This window comes from Thamnophis elegans, chromosome 1 (assembly GCF_009769535.1).
Source record: "Thamnophis elegans isolate rThaEle1 chromosome 1, rThaEle1.pri, whole genome shotgun sequence".
Taxonomy (NCBI): domain Eukaryota; kingdom Metazoa; phylum Chordata; class Lepidosauria; order Squamata; family Colubridae; genus Thamnophis; species Thamnophis elegans.
This window is the reverse complement of record NC_045541.1, coordinates 25,075,326-25,099,659: the sequence shown is the minus strand read 5'-3', so window position 1 is coordinate 25,099,659 and position 24,334 is coordinate 25,075,326. Positions and strand designations below refer to the sequence as shown.

The 24,334-nt window shown below is 39.8% G+C and overlaps 1 protein-coding gene across 1 annotated transcript in view; it reads left to right on the top strand.

Moving 5' to 3' along the window:
- Positions 1-24,334, top strand: part of LOC116507684 (mitogen-activated protein kinase kinase kinase 20-like) — a 123,828-nt gene that overhangs the window by 67,051 nt on the left and 32,443 nt on the right. The window contains 2 exon segments of the mRNA XM_032216010.1: positions 1,655-1,761; positions 7,544-7,679. Coding sequence (XP_032071901.1) covers positions 1,655-1,761; positions 7,544-7,679 — 243 coding nt within the window.

The window sequence follows — 24,334 nt, the reverse complement described above, 5'->3', positions numbered from 1 at the left end:
GGGAGCAACTCCTAAAGCCAACTACCTATAGATAGACTAGGACTAACATTTGGAACTGAGTATAAAGTCAATACCGAACCTTGGAACGGACATAAAGACTAATCTGTGAATTCCAGGGAGGCAAGTAAATAAAAATATCTACATAATCACTTTTATGGGGTATAGGAAATACAAAAACTTTAATGCTTTCCTCCCTTCTCTTCAAATTATGGTCAACCTTGATTCAGGAGCATTGTTTCCCATAACAGGGCTGTATATGTTTATTGAGGGCTACAGGTCCAACTTATAGCCCTTGTGGAATGGTGATTACAGACCCCGAGGCAGCAGCCTGGACAGCAGTCAAATAGTCTTTCTCCAAGAAGATGTTCCACACCCATACAATGGAATCTCTAGACGGGGGAAAGGTCACACTGCTTTGATGTGAAAAATAGGAGGAAAGGTGTAATAAATGGAGAATGGGGTACAATTTCCGGTTCCACCACAAAACCGCGGTAGACAAAAGCGTGCTCAACAAAAGCGCGTACGTGACATCATCACAGCGTGACGAAAACATCGCGCTGTGATCGATAAATGTAAAAATAAAGCGAAAACCTTACCCTAACCCCCCCAAACCTAACCCTAAACCTAACCCTTAACCTAACCCTAAATCTAACACTAAACCTAACCGTTAACCTAACGCTAAACCTAACGCTAACCCTTAACCTAACGCTAAACGTAACCCTAATGCTCTAAACCTAACCCTAACCCTTAACCTAACCCCAACCCTAAACCTAACCCTTACCTTTATGTGAATCGGCTTGCTTTAATTTTATTTTTATTTCAATTTTTAATTTTTTTCGTCGCGCTGTGATGACGTCAAATGCGCGCTTTCGTCGAGCGCGCTTTTGTGGACCGCGGTTTTGACGGGTCACGCAATTTCCTACCATACATCCATGCAAAGTGCAGGAGATCCTAGGGGAGACAATGGAGGTCAGGGGAGTCTGGCATGCTGTGGTCCATGGGCTTAGGAAGAATCAGAATCAACTTAGTGACTGAACAGCAACAACAATCCTAGAAACCCTGATCCAAGATATCCTTCTGTTTATATTTGCGTTGCATCCCTGGCTAGGAAAACGCAACATTGTCTACAGATCCATTTCCTGCAGGTGCGGTGCAACCATGCTAAGATCAGTAAGTTCAAGAAGGTATGCAGTATATTTCTATTGCACATCTACCTGAAAGATTACAAACTTTACAGAGCCGTCACTGAGAACAGGAAACAAAGATAGATTTTTGATTCTACCCAGTTGATAAAAATTACAAAGTGGATTAAGGATACTGTAACTCTTTTATTGTATTATTTTACATGAGTAATCTAGAAGGTCCATTCAGGTCAACATCTTGTTACATTACAATTTTAAGATATTTTTCTATTGAAATTTAAAAGCAGCAAGTTCTGCATTTATAGCTATAATAATTTACAGCTCTGTGTTGTTTACCTAATAATTATCTAGTCAGCATCCCAGTATGAGTTCCATTGCAGTTTCAGACTTGCTGCTTTCAGTGGAAAATGTTATTAATTCTGCAAATGGTGTAATATTAAAATGAAGCTTTACAGAATGTATGTGTGTAATAATGTGCATAATGATGTACGCTTTGCTTTGTGTGTCTTCAGAAGAGACCTTCTTTCAAGCAGATCATTTCAATTTTGGACTCCATGTCAAATGATAGCAACCTTCCAGACCAATGCAATTCATTCCTGCATAACAAGGCAGAATGGCGGTGAGTCCTCGTAATTCCCACCCATAATTATGACATTACCTGTAGGGAGAAATGAAGTATTTCCCCAGAAAAATACATAGCCAAAATTAGACATCCAGTGTTTGAATTTTCAAAATTGTGCAACCCACGCCCACAGCCATCATTGTTTCACTGTCAGGTGGGAAAAAATGTGTTTCCCACACAATTGTGCTCCATGTTAGTACTTTTTCTGCATAATGATGATCAGAAACAAGTTTGCAAATTGTGTTTGCTATATTTAGAAACAGTGAGTTGGTTTAAATAAGATGTACAGCAAAATGGCCAAATCAGCCCCCCTCCCCAAATTAAATTTGTAAGAATTAGGAATGAGAGTAAGGGATAGCAAACAGCTATGAATCAAAGGACCAGAACTAAGTTGCAAAATTTGGGGGAAAATGTCTTATCCATAATTTATTAGTCATCCAGATCCAGAAAAGCAGGGTAATCAGCATGGAGTAAGCAGATGTAATATTTGCCATCTTAAAATTTTGCAGTCATTATCTGGTCATTTTCATAGATATGTTATTGCAAAACTGTCCTCTGTTTTTCACTGATCTTTGAAAAGTTCCCCAGAGAATTGTCTAGGCTGGATTTATGAAGCAGTATGTATCTTGGTTTTTGGTATCTCTTGTTCTTGTTGTTCTTTCCCAGGTTACACAGCTATATGATTATGTGTGCAAGTGGTTACTAAATTGAAAGAGATTGGGTGGGATCCAGTTTATTTAAATTAGTCTTGACATTGTTGTTTCCACTGATCTAGGCGAGTCTTCTCTAAATATGTCAAACTTTCCAGCCACTATTAATATCCTTCATTTCTGGTATCTTCTGTGCTAAATGTTTTTCCTTACTGGATAGATTTCAGCATGTTTTTTTTCCCAGACATAAATCCTGTGATAATCAGCTGGGCTTACTCCAGAGAGGTAGTTTTATGTCCAGTTTTTAAACCACTCCAATCAGATGTGTGTGTGCATAAATACAGAAGTAAAATATATAGATACATTTTAAACAGTTCTGCTTGGAATGCTGTGAAGGCAGATCAAAAAGGATTTGTACAAGAAGAGGATAATAACAACAAATTTTGCTGTAGGCTAAATTAAGAAACCTTGGCCATTCTCCAGGTAATGCAGAGCACAATTCAGTAGTCTACTTGATGGTTATATGCCTGCTCATTTGTAGACTGGCAAAGATAGCCCACGCAAGAAAGATTAGAGAGATCTCAGCATGTAAATAATATTTAAAATCCCAGGATGAATAAGGATTTGCCAATACAACACCTTCTAAACTTTAAGGGGAAGAAATAGTGGTGAACTGATAACAAGCAAGAGAATTTTACTGCAGGGATGGAAAATGTGAGCACAGATGGGAGGTTTGAGCCAAGTCACATGATGCAAGTATAAATAGCTTGTTTTAGAACTGACATTCTTCTTGCACTGACTCAGCAGTGTGGCAATAATCCACACTAGCACAGCCCTCTGAAGACCAGGATGTATTGTGCCATCTACTGGTGCAAACTGCAAACTGCACTGGAAATAAAGCTTCAAGCTTACTATAATTCTTCATGATGAATCCTTTCCCATAGAATATTAAACACATGTATGTACTCAAGAGCAGTCCCACTTATTTTCTACGAAGTGTATTTAGAATTACAGAATTTCCTGATATGTTTAGGTTTTCCAATTGAAGCCAGGCAACCTGTATGCCTTTTTAAAGGTTGCTAAATGGGTAATGGTTTCTAATGTTATAAAGAACTTGAATTAGCTAGCTACACTTTTTCCCTGAAAATAAGACCACCCTGGATAATCAGCCCAGTTGGGCTTTTGAGCGCATGCACTAAATAAGCCTTCCCTGAAAATATTGCAACACAGCAGCAGCCATGAGGTGACCATGCTTGCAGCCTCTTGCACCTCAAAAATAATAAGACCTCCCCGAAAATAAGGTCAAATGTTTGTTTCAGGGGTCAAAAGAAAATAAGACTCTGTCTTATTTTCAGGAAAACATGGTAGTGCCTGTCTTTTGTTTTTAAAAAAGGATGATTGTTTAGATTTGTGAGGGATTAACACATTATAACGCTGTTGCATAGGTCAATGCAAGTATATAAATATATTTTTAAAAGTACAGTCTTGGTAACAATTTTTGAGATCTCTAGGAGTCACACCCAAGTATTTCTGGAAGACATATGTACTCCAGGGTCTAAACCTGTGCATATCTATTGCAGAGACAATTAAATCTTATTGTATTTAGAAACTTAGGTGTAAATAATAAAGAGGAGAAATAAAATAAAACTTGGGCAAAAGAGGAATTGTGCCATGTTCTATTAGTTATGTTTGGATAGCCTATCCTGTTTCATAAAATAGTTCAGTTACCAAAAACTAGTACATTGTAATGAGCTTCCTAATCTTGGAAGAAACACATTAAAAACCAAGGCCCAAGTTGCTTTAATGGACATTGTTAAAAACACTATTGACCACAGATATAATACATTTAATATACTTTAGGAAACTAGGATTTTCTCCTGGTTTATTTTTTGGTTGAAAATGTTACCAAGATGGCTCCAGTAACTATAGGAAGCCTCCAGAACATTATAAAATGTAGCACAGGGATAATTGGTGGAATTCCTTCCACTCATCTCAGTTTGACTGGCTGGGGAATTCTGGGAGCTGAAGTCCACAGATCTTAAAGTTGCCAGGATTGGACACTGCTGATTTAAACTAGCTGGGTCCTTCTGTTTACCGAAGGGCACAATTAGATACTGTCTATTTTGAATATGCTAATTCAATTTAAAATAATTTCCCTGAAATTATTAATGAAGCTATTATTACACTTTATTCCAGGCAATGTTAATGTTTAAGAGCACTAAAATAGATAGAACATGCATGATCACCAATGCTCAATGTAAATTAATAATTTTGTAGAATAAGATATATTAATTGAGCAATGTATAGAAGTATTGTTTTATTACACTTTTATTATATATATTTTAAAAGACTGCAGCCTTTTAGCAAATCTAACCTTCTTCTACAAAGTGCTTTGTTGTCTAATGAAGAGAGATAATTATAATACATATGTAATATAATTGTGACATTATTAAGGACAAAGATTTTAAACAGATGGATACATTTTAAAATAAACAAATAAGCAGTGCAAATGTTTTTTTTTAATTTAAGATTCTCTCTGTGCCAATGTATCCTGCAGGTTTGAATTAAAACAAAGATGGTTTAGCGTGATGTCTGATTCAAACAAACAATAAGATAGCATCCTTAGATTATACAGGGTTTCATTGGCATTGTGGCTTCAGACGTTTCCCATACATTGTCCAAAAAGTGACAAAGAAATGCAAATCATCAGTTTTATGTTTCTCATTGTGTCTGGTTAAGCCTGCAAAACTGGATTTGGATCAAGGCTGTACCACCAATTATTAAATAGATTATATTATTTGGCAAAAATTGAGTCTTGGGTCGTCTTATTCCTAGGGCCCTGTTGTACTCCAAGCATCCCTGACAATTATTTGCCTTAGGCCACACCAGTTGACAGTTAGGGGTCATTTTGGGGTCAGGCATGCAATTTAGGCAAAAGAATTGGTAGTAAGATTCACAGGGACCCTTGGATCACAGTTCCAAGGATCTTTTTCTAATCAGACAAAAGCAAGAAAACAAAACAAAAAAAAATCCCCGTGCTTGAACCTTGAAGAGTTTTAAGTGAGAGGAAAACGATGCTTTAAATCAGGAATAGAAACCATTTTGGTTAATTTAAGGAAAACCTAGCAAAAGGTCTTAACTACCTAACGGTAAAGCTGAGCGATGGAAATAACATAATACGAAGCTTATGCTCCATCCTTCATATTTTAGAGGAAATCAATGATTCTCCAAATTTTTTTTGTACCTTCAAGTTTATTCTTCTCAATAAAACAATTTTACAGTGCAAGTCTGCATTTAGTTAGTTAGTCAGTTTCTAAGGTCACCCAATCAAAAACAGCTCTGAGCAACCTTTAAAAATAACACCATGATCAGTAAGGTTTACTTGTACGGAGAATGAGTCAGTATATTTGGGGCTGACTTGTGAATATACAATTATGCTGTAAAACTCCTTCCTCAGTTCAACTTAAAAGTTACCTCGATCATCATGCATACAATTTTCTGGGATGTTGACATGTTATGGATAATTAATATGTTAATTACGTTTATTTCAAATGCAGTAGGAATTCTGTTTCTTTAAAATTCAAATGGTAATAGCTGATCTGTTAAACTAAGTTTAAGCCACTATACCAATGAAACCAGGGAAGTTTGCTGTCGGTGCTGCTGCTGGCTTGCTTCGTGCGCGCTTCGCTGCACGCTTCACTGTGCGTGCATGCGCAGTTGACTAAATTATTCTGCGCATGCACAAAACATGAAAAAATATTCAAAAACCATGCTGGCAACGGCAGTGGCGACTGGGGAACTGGTTCGGGAACGTGGCCAGCCTGGGTCGATGCTGGTTCTGCGAGCAAGGCCAAAATACCACTACTAGTTCACCTGAACCAGTGCAAACCAGTAGCAACCCACCTCTGAATGAAACCTTGTATAATCTAAGGATGCTATCTTGCTAAGTGCCTTGGTTTAATAGATAGCATTAATAGATTAATACTATTAATAGATCTATGATCTATTAAACCAGGCTGGATTAGCAGACTTCCAAGGTCCCTGCCAACCCTATTATTCTATGTTCTATGATCTGCTACCTAAAGTAATTTAAGTTAGCTTATACATCATAGGCCTTTAAAAACTTTGCCACTCTTGCAGCAAAATACAGTGGGACTGAGATGGATACATTTCCAAGCCTGGAAAATGGATCGTCACTCTTCAGACTTCAAGAGTGGAAGAATCTTTTTCCTAATGAAAAAAAGAAAAGTAATCCAGTAGGAAAAAAAAAGAAGCTAGGAATGAAACATTTTCCTCAGATATGCTACTGATTTTATATAGAAGCAAAAAATATTGTGTTAGTGAGACTCATTGGAAAGTGTATTTCAAAGCAGTGGAAAAGACTAGAATTCACTTTCAGCTCATCTTCACATCCGGAGATGTCGCATTAATTATTTTTAAAGGGCATGTCTACATGATTCATAAATACTTGTAAATAAATCGCATAATAAAAAATAGCTTTGGTCCAAGCCTGTAGGAAAGTATCTTAAATCATATTTTTCTGCTTCAGTCTTAAAGTAGAATTTTCCCTCCTTTTCCAACAAAAAGTCTTTATTGGACTGGATGAAGATTTCTAGTCATATTGGGGCATTTCCAGATATTGTTCTCAAATGGCACACTTAATTGTACTTATATGTTGACTCAATCTCATTGTTTCATATTAAAATATGAAGAGAACAAATGACAAATTCAAGGACTTAATTCTTCAGAATGATGCTCCCCTATGTTTGAAGAAGAGACCCTCTTGGTTACTTTCAGAAACACTTGACCCTTTCTTTTTCTTTGATGAGTCGAAGCTGGGACATAGTGAGTGGAAAAGGGGGCTTGAGAAGGTGTCTGAGCTGGATGATTGAAGTAGCAACACATGGAGCCCTTGGCAAGCTTCAACTTGCATCAGGCTTCAAAAAGAGGGCCTCTTCTTTTGGTTTAGGGTTCAAACAAATCTCTACTCTGCTAATTAAATGTCCTACATGAAACTGCACTATACTTTTCACTCTTTCACGTTTCATTAACATTCATATGGAAAATATTTGTGAACAATTTGTTCCTGCCAAGGGAAGGTACAGTTTAACAGATTTCTCTCTATTTAGATGTGAAATCGAGGCCACCTTAGAAAGGCTGAAGAGATTGGAACGTGATCTGAGCTTTAAGGAACAGGAACTCAAGGAAAGGGAAAAACGCTTGAGAATGTGGGAGCAGAAGCTAACTGAACAATCCAACACACCGGTAAGTACTGTTGTACAGTATATAGTTTTTGTTTAAAAATGGAATCAGAAAATCCAACAAAACCTTGAATCTAAGAAATGTCTTAAGCTACACTTGCACTCCATATGGTAGAATTATCACATTTTCCTGCTTTGAACTGTATAAGTGACCATGTTTTGTTAGACATGTCTTTTAAAACTGATTTCATTTAAAACTGTTGGGAAGTATAAGTGAAAACTTTGAGAAATAAAGCAACCTTATTATAATGCTTTATTAAAGTCTAAGTAAATTATTCTTAAATTTGCATTGAAGATAAGGTATTATCCATCTAAATTAATTTGGCATATGATAAATTTCAACGCAATAATCTGGAGCTTATTCTCAGATAAGACGATGTTGGATTGCAATCTAGAGTAAACGCCATTATTCTCTGGGTCTTGTCTTACAGCTAGCCATATATATATATATTAGGGCTTCACAGAGATCCGTATTTAAAATTATGTGGAACTATTCACAAAGAAATATAGGAAAGGGAAACATGAATGCTCTTCCAAAAATATTTTCCTTTTTGAATCTGGATTGCTACACATGTTGATAGAATTTTAGCATATTTATTTATCTCTTGGCTAACCAACTGAAAAAAAAAGACTTAAATGAATCATAGATAAAATCTACAAAACTCAAAGGGCTTAATGAAAGATGTACTAGGTCTTAAACCCAAAACATCAAAATACAATTGGAGCTCTTGCCAAAGTTAAAAAGCACAAATCCCCTGCAATCCCATGGAAAGAAATAGCATGATTCTAATCACTTTCATCTACATTGATGCCTCTGCTATGGAGGCATATCAGATCTCTCAACCCTGTAGCTTAATTCTGAATCACTGTATTGTGAAACTGTCATAATATTAAGGTCAATTGGGATGTGTTTTTTTTTTAAAAAAATACCAGTAGTTATTACACTCATGTCCCACTTTTCCTTCGAGAAGTACAGAGCATCTGATTGGGGGAGAATCTGGGATCTCCACGTAAGAAACTGAACAGACTGTGATCTGCTTTGCTTTAACAATGTGTGCCTTCAGGCTGCTTCATGGATTGCATATTTTCAGAAGCAAATGGATATGTTTCAGGCATTGGATTCTGTTACGGAAATGACAAATCTTGTTGCTGTAAGATATATTGAGATTAGAGCATGGCTGTATAATTAGTACAGCACAGGAAGGAGGTTCAGATTTTTCTTCCCATTAATATAATGCAATCCATAAAAGTAATGATTGTAGATGGAATCAGGTGGGAGAGGCATAGGAATTGCACTGGGAACCATTTGCATTCATGTCTAAATGACTGTTTTGCTGTATAAAGGGCAAAACATAAGTAACATTTTCTATCTAAATCTGAATCTTGCTTCCTAAAGGAGTCATCATCGCTTAATTTCTAATGCATTGAAATGATACATATATGCCCAAGTAATGGCTGCATAAAAACCAGTATATATAAAAGTAGCTTTCAAGCAGAACACGATCACTTTAACATCTTATGACAGCTGCTAGTAGCAAACAGCCAAGCTTCTATTTGCATTATTTAATTACTGTATGTTGCATTTTACTTCTGCCTAAACTGATGAGCTAATAGTCTTCATCCACGACTGCCTCTTGATCCAGCATTCATTTGCAGTGTTTATCAAACCTGCAGATGTTGCATAGTATTGTCCTTCTGTGCTCCCCTCTGCAGATGGCATTGTACTTACCATTTAATCTAAGTTGGGATTTTGGCCTGTTCACTCTTCCTGCACCTTCTTTCTGAGGCACAGCTTAATGGCATCCGTATGAATGACACTGCATGTGTATTCCAGCTGTGAACATGGAGTAGCCTATAATGATGAAGCATGAGTGTTTCCTAGAAGCAAGGTGTTCTCTGTTCTCTCTAGGTAGCCCGTAGGCTTCCTTTAATGTCTGCAAAGATTGAGTAGCTAAGATATAGGCCATCACCTATGTGGTTCACAGCATGAAACATAGCCGTAATGAGCTGATCTTTTCCCTGAGTGAAGCTAAGGGATTTTTATCCTGCACTATTGCTTTTTGCTGCGACTTTTTACTGGCTGGCTTTGCGGAGGGAAAGTGTTGTGCTCAAGTCTATTGTGCTCAGCGTAAACTTCTTTTCTATAGGATATTAATACAACCCTTCTGTGGCCAGCAAATGCCGTTTCTTGAAAAGAGAAGGCTAAAATGATATTGGAAGTGAGGTACTTTTAAGCCCCGGGGACCTATAGCTGAAAAGGCTCCTGTCAGATTTTTGAATAATGAAGAGCCTTGCCGCTCCCTTTTCCCTTCGCTTCTTAAGAAATTAACTTCAGAATTCATCTGCATATAAAAACAAATTGCAGATGTTTTGTGAGTCTTGTCAAGTAGTGGCCTGCATTTGAGAGAATGGAAGCAGGAGCAAATACATATCTGGATAAAAGAGGAAGAAAGAGCTGAACTGATATGCATATTTTTCTTCTTTTTCCGGAGAATTCAAATCCCAGCGAATAAAGGCTCATGATTTGGTTCCATAAAGGACATTTGAAAAGGATATTATATTGCTGGCCCGTCTTTAAAATGCTTCTGTTGCTTAAAAAAAAAAAAAAAAAAAGAGTTGACCTGTGGAAGTCATTAGCATTTGTAAACCATCTCAAGCCTTTGGCCTCTTCAGAGGATTTGAAGGAGCAAAAATGAGATATTGGCCCCATAGTTACACCCAGAGGCGACAGATCCTGTAAAGGCTGCACCTTCCTAGATTGCAGGCAAAGGGCCATACGACTGGAAGCTCATCGTCACAGCTTTTAAAAATACATTTCTCACATGTAAAGTGGCATGACTAATAAAAGGCCAGCAGTAGGATTAGGTGCACCTTAGATTAGTACCCAATTAAGCACCCTATCAATGAGATTTGCTCTCCCTTGATCCAGAAAAAGAGCTTGGCACAGCTAAAGATTGAAAGCTACAGGTTTGTGCGTTGTATAAGCCAGAGCAAAATCATCTGTGGTCCAAGACGGATAACAAAAAAAAAAATCCGAACTCTGTTTTTCAGGTGAAAAACAAGAGAAGGGTGTTTATAAAAATAAAATAAAAATACAATGGGCCCCTATTGTTTGGGCTTGCTTCACGTCATTGATTTGAAATGATTTCTCCCGCAGGAATTTTATTTAAACCCCAATTGCTAGATAAATTAACCGAGAAAGACGTGGTGATAGTATGGCTTGTGATATTGCAGAGTTATTTCGAAGCATGCTCCAGCTTTATAGCAGAGAGTTATGCTACAAACAAGGTCAAAGCAGGCAAGAGGTTAGCTGCTTCAGTCTAGTTGATGTGCCCATTTTGTTATGTAGATAGCTGCTCGACTCTTTCTTCCCCCTTGCTAACTCCTGTCAAGAGGTGCCCTTTCAGAAGCTGCTATTTTCATCTCAAGACAAGCTTCAAGCGCAGCAGAGTGAAGGATTGCTGCCTTGATATACAAATAACAACTTGCAACAGGCAGGGCAAGGAAGTTCTCTTCTCTGCCCTCAATGGTCTTGAGGCAGCTCAGGGTTTATATAATCGAAATGCAATCCCACTGCACCATTTATTTATTTATTTAGCCTCCAAGGCAAAATTTTAATCTGGGGTTAGTTGCTTTTGAAAATTCACTTCAGATGGGTCATAGGTGAATAAATATTTAAGTACAGTTCCTTCAGTGCTGAGTAGCTATGCTGGGCCCTGTCACTCCAAGAAATTAGGAAAAATGTAGGGAGTAGCTTAAAGGCAAGATTAAGATGCTTGCCTTTTTCCTCTTCTTTTTTTAAAGTAAACATTCTTTGTTCATGTCAAGGCTGCTGTTTCTAATAGTTCAGGTTCAACACGAGATGGTTAAAAACACACACAGGTAAAAAGGCAAGTTGTGACCTTGTTTTTCACTGTTCCAGTAAGAACAGGAATGATTTACAGTCCTTCAACAGGGACATCCTTTATTGCAAAACTGATTCAATCTTTTTAGGCCGGGAAGCTTAGTTCATTGTCAGTTTGGGGAAGAAATTCTCGTTTTTATTTATTTATTTAAAAAGAAAAGCTTAATTAATATGCAAGAATTAGCGTATAGAACTTATGTCAGGAATTGGAAGCAGATGGAGACACATGCTAAGCAGAGAGTTTTCAAGTTTAGGGACTAAGCAGCAGCTGCTCAGCACCTGCTCTGTCATTGTCAAACATCGTGGTGACATTGACATGGAATTGAAAGGAGGACAAATTGAGCAGTTTTGTGGATATATTATGGAAACTCATCCCTCTTAGTCCTGATTCACGCATCCAAATACTGGCTACTTGTAATGTAACTCAAGAGTGTTCAGTGTAGCAAGCCATCAGTATGAAGCAGCCTTATTATTTATTTGGGGTATTATTTTTTTAATGCACTGATGCAAATACATAGAGATCTTTCTTTTTTTCCGCACAATGTGCAATTTGGAGCGGTAGAGACAAGTGATAATAAACTTGAATGGAATAGGAAGGTGTTTCAAACAAATAGCCAGTTGCAGGGCTCAACCCACATCTGCTGCAGCCTGAGGCAATTTTCTGCTGCTCTTTGTAAAAATCAACTAGAATTAGGCTTCTAATCTTCATTCAAGAACATTTATACTAAAAGCACTACAGTAGGATTATTCTGGGTTTAGTGTGTTTAGCTTTCCGGGTGTCTTAAAGCTCCATAATATACTAAGCTGTTCATTTTCTGTATGGCGTGAACAAACCATAGTTTGCCCTCCACTGGGCTTTGCTTCTTGATCCCATCTTTTGGGGAACCACAGCAAAGCCCGTGTCAAACTTTCAATATGTGGTTGCAGGAGAATCAGATGGGCAACATCTATAGTAGGCTTTCCAGGTGATCTTGGCTGCTTTCGAGTCTCTAGATCAGTGGCCCACAACCTTTTGGACACCAGGAACCAGTTCTGTGGAGAGAGGTTCTTTCGTGGACCGGGGTGGGTGTGGTTTCAAGTATTCCCTGCATCTCTTGGATGGGGCTTTGCTTATTTGCGTGGCCCGGTTTCCGGCATCCACTAGATGAACGACCCAGCATATGAACTTTGTCTCATTTCTTTTCTAAATAACTTCCACATTTTGAAATAGTTTATATACTTTTATTGGCTAGATGGGGATGTTGAAAAAATATCCCGAGAGAAGGCAGTAGCAAGCATTTTTATATTTCCTTAATAAACTACATGGATATGTCTGTAAAGTAGAGGTGGGGAACTATGGCCCCTTTATGACTTGTGGACTTCAACCTCCAGAATTCCTTTCGGCTCATGTTGCTGTTGCCGCTGCTATCCGTGGCTGCTTTAGGAGCCCCCATTTTAGACGCTTGACTGTCCTTGCCTTTCGACCGGCTTTACCCCCACCTTTACCCTCAAGACCAACATTTTGGAATAAGCTGGGATATTTGAATTCACCTCCGGCCTTGCTGAGACTCCCAGCCATTTTCCTGTATACCATCCTGCACTTTAATTTTGCAGAAAGAAGAAGGCAGGGGACGAATAGGACATGGACAGGGGGCCTGCTTGGCACCTTCTCTCAACTGACACTAACCCTCTAACTATTTCAAACTTTTTAAACTCTTGGGCTTTGCCCCCTTTTGCTGGACTCCACAGAGGAGAAGTTCAAAAACATTAAGTTTCTCCTCTCTTGCGCAATTTTTTAAATTGGTATGTTGAGTGTATGGGAGTTGGCTGGAATTGAATGAATGGCCCACTTTTAGTAATTGTTACCTTTGTATTTTATATGTTTTAATATTTTACGTGGGAACTGTTAGTGTGGATAACTGAGAATGTGTGACTCGGAGGACCTGCTGGGGAAGGCGGGGGGTACCGGGGTGGTTGGGGGGACCATGGACATGGGAGTGGGTCGGAGCATAGCGGTCGTGATAGGGAGAGGCAGATATGGCGGGGACCTTAGGGCTGGCCATTACCGGGGAAGGAGGGTTCGCTACATCACAGAGATCCCTCCTTCCGGCCCTAGGAGTCCCACTCCAAGACCAGATGGCGCGAGTAGTCAGGACCCTGGTCTCAGGCTGTTGTCGCTAAATGCCAGGTCTGTTGTTCACAAAGCTCCCCTCGTCCGGGACTTAATTGTTGACGAGAGGGCAGACCTGGCATGTATTACTGAAACCTGGCTGGGCACAGAAGGAGGAGTCCCCCTTGTAGAGATGTGCCCAGAGGGATTTCAGGTGCTTCATCAGCCGAGAGCCCAGGGAAGGGGTGGCGGTGTGGCTATTGTAATCCGGGAGTCTCTGTTACCTCGTAGGGTCCCTGCTCCGGAGCTTGTCGGGTGTGAGTCTCTGCTGATAAAGTTGGACCTCAAGGGTCAAGTGGGTTTGCTGCTAACGTACCTGCCTCCCAACTGCGTTGCAGCATCCCTCCCCTCGCTCCTCGAGTCAGTAGCCGAGCTGGCAGTTGAGTTCCCCAGGCTTATAGTTCTGGGGGATTTCAATCTGCCATCGCTCGGTGAACGCTCTGATGGGGCGCAGGAGTTCATGGCTTCCATGACAGCCATGGGCTTGACCCAAGTAATTCGGGGCCCAACCCACGCAGCGGGTCACATGCTCGACCTCGTATTTCTCTCGGAGCAGTGGATGTGTGATCTTGGTCTGAGGGGTAATGAGATCCTACCCCTGTCGTGGTCAGACCACTGCCTACTGAGGCTTGACTTCCGGAGGCCAAACCCCCACCGTAGGGAGGAGGAACCGACCAGATGGTTCCGCCCCAGGCGACTCATGGACCCGTTGAGGTTCCAGACGGAGCTTGGGGTTATTCCTGATACTCTCGCCCACAGTTCGGCGGAGACTCTGGCTGCCGCCTGGTACTCGGCGGCGTCGGAGTCTCTCGACCGGATTGCGCCACTACGGCCCCTCCGGGTCAGTGGATCCCGGAGACCTCCCTGGTTTACCGAGGAGCTCCGGGAGAAGAAACGCCGGAGGAGGTGCCTAGAGCACCAGTGGAGGTCCGATAGGTCCGAGGCGAACCGAGCACTCTTAACTACCTGCACCAAGGACTATGTCCGAGCACTAAGAACTGCAAAAAGATCATATATTTCAGCCTTGGTTGCGTCCGCCGAGTCACGCCCAGCCGCCCTGTTTAGGATAACCCGCTCCCTCCTCAATAGGAGGGATGCGGGAGACCCCTTGCAGGGTAGGGCTGAGGATTATGCTCAATTCTTGGCGGACAAAGTAGCTCGGTTTCGATCGGACTTGGACTCCACCGCAGTAGATCCAGCTGAGACACAGGAGGATCACTTGCCACACCAGTTCTGGGTTGAGTTCCAGGACGTTGCCTCTGGGGATGTGGACAGGGCCATTCGAGCTGTAAGTGCCTCCACTTGTATTCTGGACCCGTGTCCCTCCTGGCTGGTTGCCAACAGCAGGGAGGTGACACATGGCTGGATCCAGGCGGTTGTCACCGCCTCCCTTCGGGAGGGGCACTTCCCCGCCGTACTTAAAACGGCGGTGGTGAGACCCCTCCTGAAGAAACCATCGTTAGATCCAGCCATTTTAAACAACTTTCGTCCTGTCTCCAACCTTCCCTTTATCGGGAAGGTTGTCGAGAAGGTGGTGGCCTTTCAGCTCCAACGGGCCTTGGAGGAAGCTAGCTATCTTGACCCCTTCCAGTCCGGCTTCAGACCTGGTTACAGCACAGAAACCGCTTTGGTCGCATTGACCGATGATCTCTGGAGGGCCAGAGATGGAGGCTATGCGTCCATCCTGGTTCTCCTTGACCTCTCAGCGGCTTTCGATACCATCGACCATGGTATCCTTCTGCGACGACTGCGGGAGGTGGGAGTGGGAGGCACTGTTTTGCGGTGGTTCTCCTCCTACCTCTCGGACAGGTCGCAGTCGGTGTTGGTCGGGGGGCAGAGATCGTCCCTGAGGCCCCTAACGTGTGGGGTGCCACAGGGTTCGGTCTTATCCCCCCTACTATTTAACATATACATGAAACCGCTGGGCGAGATCATTCGGAGGCACGGGATAAAATACCACCAATATGCGGACGATACGCAATTGTATCTGTCCGCCCCGTGCCAACTCAATGAAGCGGTGGACGTGATGAACCGGGGTCTGGAGGCCGTTAAGAACTGGATGAGTGCTAACAAACTGGTACTCAACCCGGACAAGACCGAGTGGCTGTTGTGCTTCCCCCCCAATAATTTGGCTAATATACCAACGCTTAGGCTGGGGGGTCAAATTTTATACCCCTCAGATAGGGTCCGCAACTTAGGAGTCCTCCTGGACCCACAGCTGACTTTTGATCACCAGCTGTCAGCTGTGACCAGGGGGGCATTTGCCCAGGTTCGCCTGGTCCGCCAGTTGCGGCCCTACCTAGACCGGGGGGCTCTCACAACAGTCACTCGAGCCCTTGTGATCTCTAGACTGGAATACTGCAATGGGCTCTACATGGGGTTGCCCTTGAAGTGCATCCGGCGACTGCAGCTAGTCCAGAATGCAGCCGCGCGAGTGATAGTGGGCGCACCGCGGTTCGCCCACGTTACACCTGTCCTCCGCGAGCTGCACTGGCTACCTGTTGGTCTCCGGGTGCGCTTCAGGGTACTGATGACCACCTTTAAAGCACTCCATGGTAGTGGATCTGAGTACTTGAGAGACCGCCTTCTGCCGATTACTTCCCTAAATCGACCAATTAGATCGCACAGACTGGGCCTCCTCCGAATCCCATCTGCCAGTCAATGCCGACTGGCGACCACACGGAGGAGAGCCTTTTCTGTTGCTGCTCCGACCCTGTGGAACGAGCTCCCCATGGAGATCCGTACCCTCACCACTATCCAGACCTTCCGCGCAGCCCTCAAGATCTGGCTCTCCCAGCAGGCCTGGGGATAGGCTTCCAATTCACCCGCCCGAGTGTTTGATTGTTGAATGAAAGTTGTGTTTTACTATTTTTTCTTTGTTCACATATTGTTTTGTTTTTGACCTTGCACCCCCCCTCCCCCCCCTGTGGTTGTAAGCCGCCCTGAGTCCCCTCAGGGAAAAGGGCGGCATATAAATCCCAATAAACTACAAACTACAAACTTCCTGAGCCAATCATGTTGGCTCATGAATTCTGGGAGTTGAAGTCCACAAGTCATAAAAGGGCCATAGTTCCCCACCCCTGCCATAAAGGAATCAGGCATTGAGCTAAAGCTGAAGTAGATTATTATTTTATTTATCTAAAAGGATAAATGTGGCAAATGGCAAAGCCAAACATTTAAAGTACTCTTCCAATAGAGGCCTTTTATTCATTCAGAGGTATGTCCTGTTTGTATAGCTCACTTAACGTTTTCCTTATCTCACATGGGTTGGAACACACTTGCATTGATTCTCCACTTCACCCATTGTTGTTTTTTTTTTGGGGGGGGGGTGTTTGCAACCAATTAATAGGATACATAATACTGAGCCAGGGTGATTAACTATGGCTGGTGTTTTGATATTTGGGTCCTGTGATTCTACTCCAACTTCTTACAGCTCTGTCATGCTAGCCTTCAAAACTACGAAGGATATTTAACCATTGTTCTTGCCTGAGTTTGAACATGCATTTCTTTGTATGATTAGGCTGAGAAGAAATAAATTATATGAAGAAAGAAACAGCTCAGCCCAATCACTGGGAATCGCTGCAATTTTAAGCTTCACGTCAAATACATTATCAGGAACCTTAAAAAGCCAGAAAGCTCTATCAGAATGGCCATGTAATATCTGCCCTATTAGTTATTGCAAAAACACAGCTGGTGGGTGCAGTATCCGTGCATTAATGCAGAGGGTTTTTTTTCCACTCCCCCCCCCCCAGGAACTAGGTTGTCAAGGGGACAACCAAAAAGTCTCGTTCAAACAGGAACTATTACTTTGTATAGACAAAAGAAATGTCCAGAAATTGCCAATGAAGTGGAAAGGAATAAAATATGACATAATACTTTTTTTTACCCCCACAAATGCCTCTGCTTGGTTAGATTACAACTTGCCCATTTTCCTTTATGCATACCCATATTGTATACGTATAGTATAGCATAGCATAGCATAGCATAGCATAGCATAGCATATACTGTAGACCTCTGTTTGCATAGATAAAAAGTCTCCCACTCTCCTTATCTCCAGGCAGATCCCCAAAACTCTTGAACAAGCAAGCATAAGAAGGTAGCAGAGAATAAGAATATAAAATCATTCCCTGACAGAAAAGGGTCCACCAGCAAAAGGGGTTTATTGAATGCCATCTCCTTTGAGAGTATGAAGCTTTTGTGAGTTCCTTAGGATTCTCTCAGTATAAGTATTTATCTTGTCTTCTGGAATCTTTTCATGTGGTGTAGCCTGTGTGTGGGGACGGATTTATGTCATACAGCTGCTAATGTACAGACTGCTTTATTTAAAAAAAATTCTGTGTGGCAATAAGCCACTTCTATGTATTCTTGACAGCCACTGCCCAGGAGATGGAGATTTTTTGTGTCCATTATAACTTCTGGCATGAAATATTATCCTACAGGAAATAATGGGAAATTATTTTTGCATTAAGGAGCTGTCATAAAATATCACAGCATGTGCATTGCTCTAGAGCTGAAATATTTTATCTATTAATTGTTAGTTTCCAGTAAAAAAAAAGGGGGGGGATGAATTGTTTATTAATTCTGACGAGTCAGAATTGTATTTATTTCTCCAAAATTAATTTGATTGTCAACCACTGGTGGCTTTTGATTCCAGTAAAAAATGAGCAGATAAAGCTGACATAAGCCATATATAGTTTTGTAGAGGCACACTTTTGTCAGTCAGGAATATTTCTTCCCCGTATGAGACTCTGGAATATTTAAATTGAAAACAAAATATGTTTTGATTGTTTTTCCTTTTGCTTTGTTAAAATTATTCTCAGACTAGATTGTACTACCAAAAAGAAACAAAAACCCCAATCTTCTAATGATACACAAAATTTATATCTTATGATGCCTTATATGTGCCTTAGGTTTCTGGTATTTTTATGGAGTTACAATAACCAAGTCCTTAAAAAAAATAAATGCTGACTTGGCATTTTGTATTAAAATTCACTAATCATTTTACTTTCTGTTTACTGCTAACTAATCTGGTGGTGTCTTTTGCTGGGATTTTAATTGGTTTCTAATTTTCCTTTCCCCTCCCCCTCTGTCCTTCCTTTCCTTTTTCATTAGTTTTGCTTCCCTTTTGCTGCCAGAATGTCTGAGGCATCTTACTTTGAATCTAAAACAGAGGAATCAAACAGTGCAGAGATGTCATGTCAGATTACCGCCACGAGTAATGGGGAGGTAGCTGGCATGAACCAGAGTCTGAAGGCCTTGATGATGCAAGGTTTTGGGGATGTCTTCTCTATGAATGAAGCAGGATCCGCCCTGCATTCTGGAATGCAGATCAATATGCAAGCCAAAAAGAATTCTTCCAAAACCACCTCTATGAGAAAAGGGAAGAAGGTCAACCTGGCGCTGGGGTTCCATGAATTCGACTTATCTAATGAGGATGATGAGGATGATGATACCGATGAGGAGATCGATTTTGAGGATGACAGTGATTAGCAATAAAGGAAAGCTGTGAGGACTCTAGTCTGGCATCTGTTACAAAAGGGAGAGAAAGAAGAACATTGAGGAAAAAAAATATCCTATGTTTTCATTGCTGAGTAAGAACAGAGCACCATTTGTTGCACAGAACCATTTTGTTTTCCTATTTGTGAGAAATCATGTTCCTTATGTTTATACCCTCTATGTGGTTCTTTTTGTTTTGTTTTTTGCTTTCAAATTTAGAATTAATTTAAACAGTTTTGGGTTGTTTGTTTATTTAAGATTTTTTTTGTTTATGTTGACCTATTGTTGACATCGTTATGGCTCAATACTATGCTAATGCTGAAACTGCTGGTATTTTCTTTTAAGTATCATTGTTCCTTCCTCCCGTAGGTCTCTTGAGCAGGTTAACAGATAAAAGTATAATTCCATTTGGGGTTTCCCTGCATGTTTTATAGCTGTAATTCCAAAGAATCATACATATCAGTGGTGAGATTCAAATTTTTTTACTGCCGGTTCTGTGGGCATGGCTTTGTGGGCATGGCAGGGGAAAGGATACTGCAAAGTCATAGTTCCCTCCCCACTCTCAAAATTTCCGCTACCGGTTCCTGAATGCCACCTCTGATACCTATAACCATGGGCTGTATTCTAGAGTCAATTTTGTATAGTGGTTAACGCATCAGGCTAGAAACCAGAAGATTATGAGTTTTAGTCACATCTTGGCCACAAAATAGGGTGAGTAATCTTGGGCTGGTCATTTTCCCTCAGCCCTAGGAATGAGGCAAGGACAAATCACTTCTGAAAACCTTGCCAAGAAAACTGCAGGGACTTGTCCAGATGATTACTATATCAGGAATCAACACTGACTAGAAGGCATGCACAAATGTATATATAATAAGATTTATAAGAAACAAACATTTTCAAACGCTCATTTTATCTGGCAGTACAGCTCACCTCTTTAGGCAAAGTGAGAGAATGAAATTGGTTTTACTGATTCTAATATAGATTTCCTGCCATACAAACAATATGTCCTTAGCATTATGTAAAATAACTTTTAAAAAATCTAACCAAGACAAAAGACTTCTTGAATAGCTGTATTGCTCTTGTGTGATAAATATATATTTTCCACACTGTTGCTTATTTATTCTCATTTCTGTCTCTTTCCTGTTGATAAAAATCTCAGTAAAATGAAAAAAAAGGAATACAATGCAATGATATTTAAATCCACCAACTTCTTGTGTCAAAGCAAACATAAAATTCAGATTTCCTCCAAGTATGAGTATATTTCAAGCATTTTTTACAGAAACAAGCTAGGATCCTGGTTAGGGCTACAACGTGTAGCTATGTTCTTTGGTTAATTTTAACAAAACTTTTGATTGAATAGGACCTTCACTTAATCAGGCAACATATTTCTAAGAATGTTCATTTTTTAAAGAATTTAGGAATCTATAAAATGATAAAGGACTTCCTACTTCTTGCACACTTTTTTTTTCCTTCCCTGGAGTTACAGTTTTTAAATTTTACATGTTTTATCATCCTGAAATAATTGAAAGAGAATCCATTGTGTTGATTCTCAAACCTTCCCAGCAGTCCCCTTGCCTAGTCTGCTTTCTCCGTTTTCTATGGTGGAGTTCTCAGATAGAAGAAAAGCTGCAAAAAAAAAGTTTCTACAGTGACTTGGAAGGCATATCAAATTCAAATCATTATATCCTAAAAATGATAGTTTGATTAATTCTATAGCCTCTAGGATTTTCCTAAGGATTATAGTCTTAAATTGTAATCCTGTAAAAATATAACTGATGGTAAAGTCAATCTCATGAAGCTTACTTTTTAATGAACAAGTTTGCCTTGTAAATTATCTTGATTGAGAGTTATCTATATACATTGGGCTACAGACACACAGATATACTGATTGCTTGTAGAAACAGGCTTTGAAAGTAGCTCCTTTGTGCTTATTTCCAAACTCATTTAACTTTCCAGGTTTTACTGTAGGGTGATATTCTGGATTTACTATTAGGACATTACTAAAGCTTCATTTTGGATGTTTTGATTGTAAATGTAGATGCAGTAGCACAATTTAGTTTAATTGTGCTACTGCATAGTGCAATCAGAACTTAACATTTCTAAGTTTGGGCATACAAGCAGTATTATTTTGATAACACTGAAAGTCCTAATCTAGTGTATATAGTATAATAGTGTCTCATACAACTATTATAGTTGTATGAGAAAGCATGGCAGTTACACTTTAAAATAGTTAAACAGAACTATTTATTCTACTACTTATTAAAAGCCTATTGGATCTGAAATCACACTATCACTCCAGATGTATCTGCATTATACCTTTGGCATTCCCCAGCAACACAGCCAATGTGAATTTTGGAAGCTAAAGCCACAATACATCTGGAGAGGAACTATGTGGAAATTGTGTCATATAGAAATTCCATAGGTACATTCTAAGGGAAATCTGAACCTGATATGAGTACTGAGTACATAGTAAAGGCTACCTGCGGAAGAGAGGAGCCTATCTCACAGAGGTGGGTTCCTACCGGTTTGGCCGAATAGGTAGTAATTTGGCCTACCACGCCCCAAACCGGTTCTATTGGCGGCGCTGTAGGTGCTGACATCCTGTTTTTTGCTTCTGTGCATGCGCAGAAGCTTTTTCAGTACTGTGCATGCACGCACGTGCACAGCGCGTCCCTGAGCAAACCAGCAGTGGCAGCAGTCGGAACCCACCCCTGCTATCTCACGTGAAAAGTTGCCACGTGGTTTCCGTATTCTCCTTTCCACCAAATCAATATATGGATTGTGCAGACGGACCAAGGATGAATCCAGGTAGACTAGTGGTTTTCAATCTATGGTCCATGGGGAGGCCACAGTGCCATCACAGAGGGTCCGTGAAGGCTTGAAAAGTTATATTTAAATCTTGAGTAAGTCCGTGGACACAGAAGGTTTTTAAAGGGAGTCTATGATGAAGAAAAGGTTGGAACCACTGAAGTAGACTATAATCTACTTTGGCATAAAGCATTCAGAAGTCTCTTTGGACCTATTCTATTTCCCCCTCTTTCATATTTTTTTTCCCTAAAAGAAAGATCAATGGTGTCATATAAATTAAGAATAGAATACAGTGTCTTTGTCATCCTATGTAATATCCATTGATAACCTAAGGTTTATATAGATGTTCTCCCCTGGTGTATTAAGTTGTGACAGATCAGAGGAATAATGGGATTAATAGGGACAGTGAAATTTCATCAGAATATCTTCTGTACAGTTTATTAATAAATCTGTTACTTAAGCAACATTTGGTTTGTTAATTCCCCTGAAATCATTGCATTTTTTCAATTTTTGTTTTAATAAAATATCACAAGAAGCAGTAAGACCTTCCAGTCCAAAATATCTGCTCTATTTTTAGAAACTAGTAAAAAATGCTTTTTTTTCAAAACTTGAATCTAATCTATTTTTATTGAAAAGCCTGCCTAAAGCTTATTTGATAGGGAAAGGATAATTGCAGAAACATTACCGAGGCAAACCATCATAAACACTTTCATGTTATTTCAGAAATTTGTAAAGCCTCTCTGTTGAAATCTGATCAATCATATTATCATTTGGGGGGGAGGGTTGCTTTTTACACTTTTGAAATGTTTTATATTGATAAAGAGATAATGTTATTTGTATTCCAAATTTGTATGAAAATGGAAAGTATTTCAACCATGTTTAGAAAAGTTGAGACTTGTCTTCTGATGTGCTGTGATAACTCTGTGCCAAAACTACTATACAGCGTGTGAACAGAATATAAAATTTGTATGGAATGTGAAATGTTCCACTTCTGCATGGCAAGACTTTTTTTGTTATAGTATTTACTTTTTTCATTATAGTATTTAATTATGTGATGTCTTGCTTCATTCATTTAATGGTTTGCATTTTTAATTATTCACAGAACACCAAAATGTAATCAGCTTTTTCTTTTTTTACAATTTGGTGTCATAAATCCTAATTTGTTGTGAGCTGTTTTTCTTTGCTTCTCTTTGTTTTCATTTTTGATTTTACAATAAACGTGATGACACTAAAAAAACAAAATACACAAAAAGCCTGCGGCCCTGATTAAAAACATGATGTTTACATGGGATACCTAATGATATATCTGCACCAACTTTTAATCTGAGCTTTGTCACCAAATGCATCCCAAATGTCCCTTATTACAGTTATTTTCCCTTCAGTGTTAATTTCATGCGTAAGAAGGATGTCATAATCATTCCTACATTAAAATAATTTAGAAACAATTCAAATAAATATATACAGACATATGCACAGAAAGCTGAAAAAGCTAAAACAATATAAATGCATCATGGGGAGATAACTATGGTTATATGGGTAATTCATTTATGACTGTTCAGAGTTACAATGAACACTTAATTACCATGTGACTTGCTTAACGATCACATGATTTGCTTAACAGTGACTTGATTTATGGACTGTCGTAAAAATGGCCCTAAAATCAAGTCCGTTCATATGTTCCCTTGACTTATGGCCATAAGAACTTTTGATTAAAATTCCGGTCCCAATTATGGCCTTAGGTTCTATATCTAAATAGAAAATAATTCTCAACAGTTTCACCCAGTACGGCCAATAGTGAAAGATGCCAGGAATTGTAGTTCTGCAACATGTACAGGGCTTTAGGTTTCTTATCCCTGAATACTCTGAAGTAACAACATTGAATTTATAAGGAATATATAGGGTGGGCAATGTATTTTTGGAACCACACTACATTGCTCATCTAATCTCTAATCAATCAACTATGCATAATTGCTATGGAAAGGCATACAAATCGTGATTGGGCATACTGTTTGTTACAGGCAACTCTGTCTGCTACATTTCAGACTGAAAGACGGCACATCTTCTAACCATGTTATAGATTTTTTTACACATAAGAAGTTGAGGAAGGCTATAATATAGAGGCTATGTCAGCCTACAGAAAAGTTCGGGCTACCTCCTTTCAAAAGTGATTGTTTTGAGGAAGAGAATTTGCAGGCAAGGTCTCCTAGAAACTTTAAGAAAGTTTAACTTCAACTTGGAACTTACAAATGTATATATATTCTCCAATGAATTTTCCATGATATACAGGCCATATGATATATAG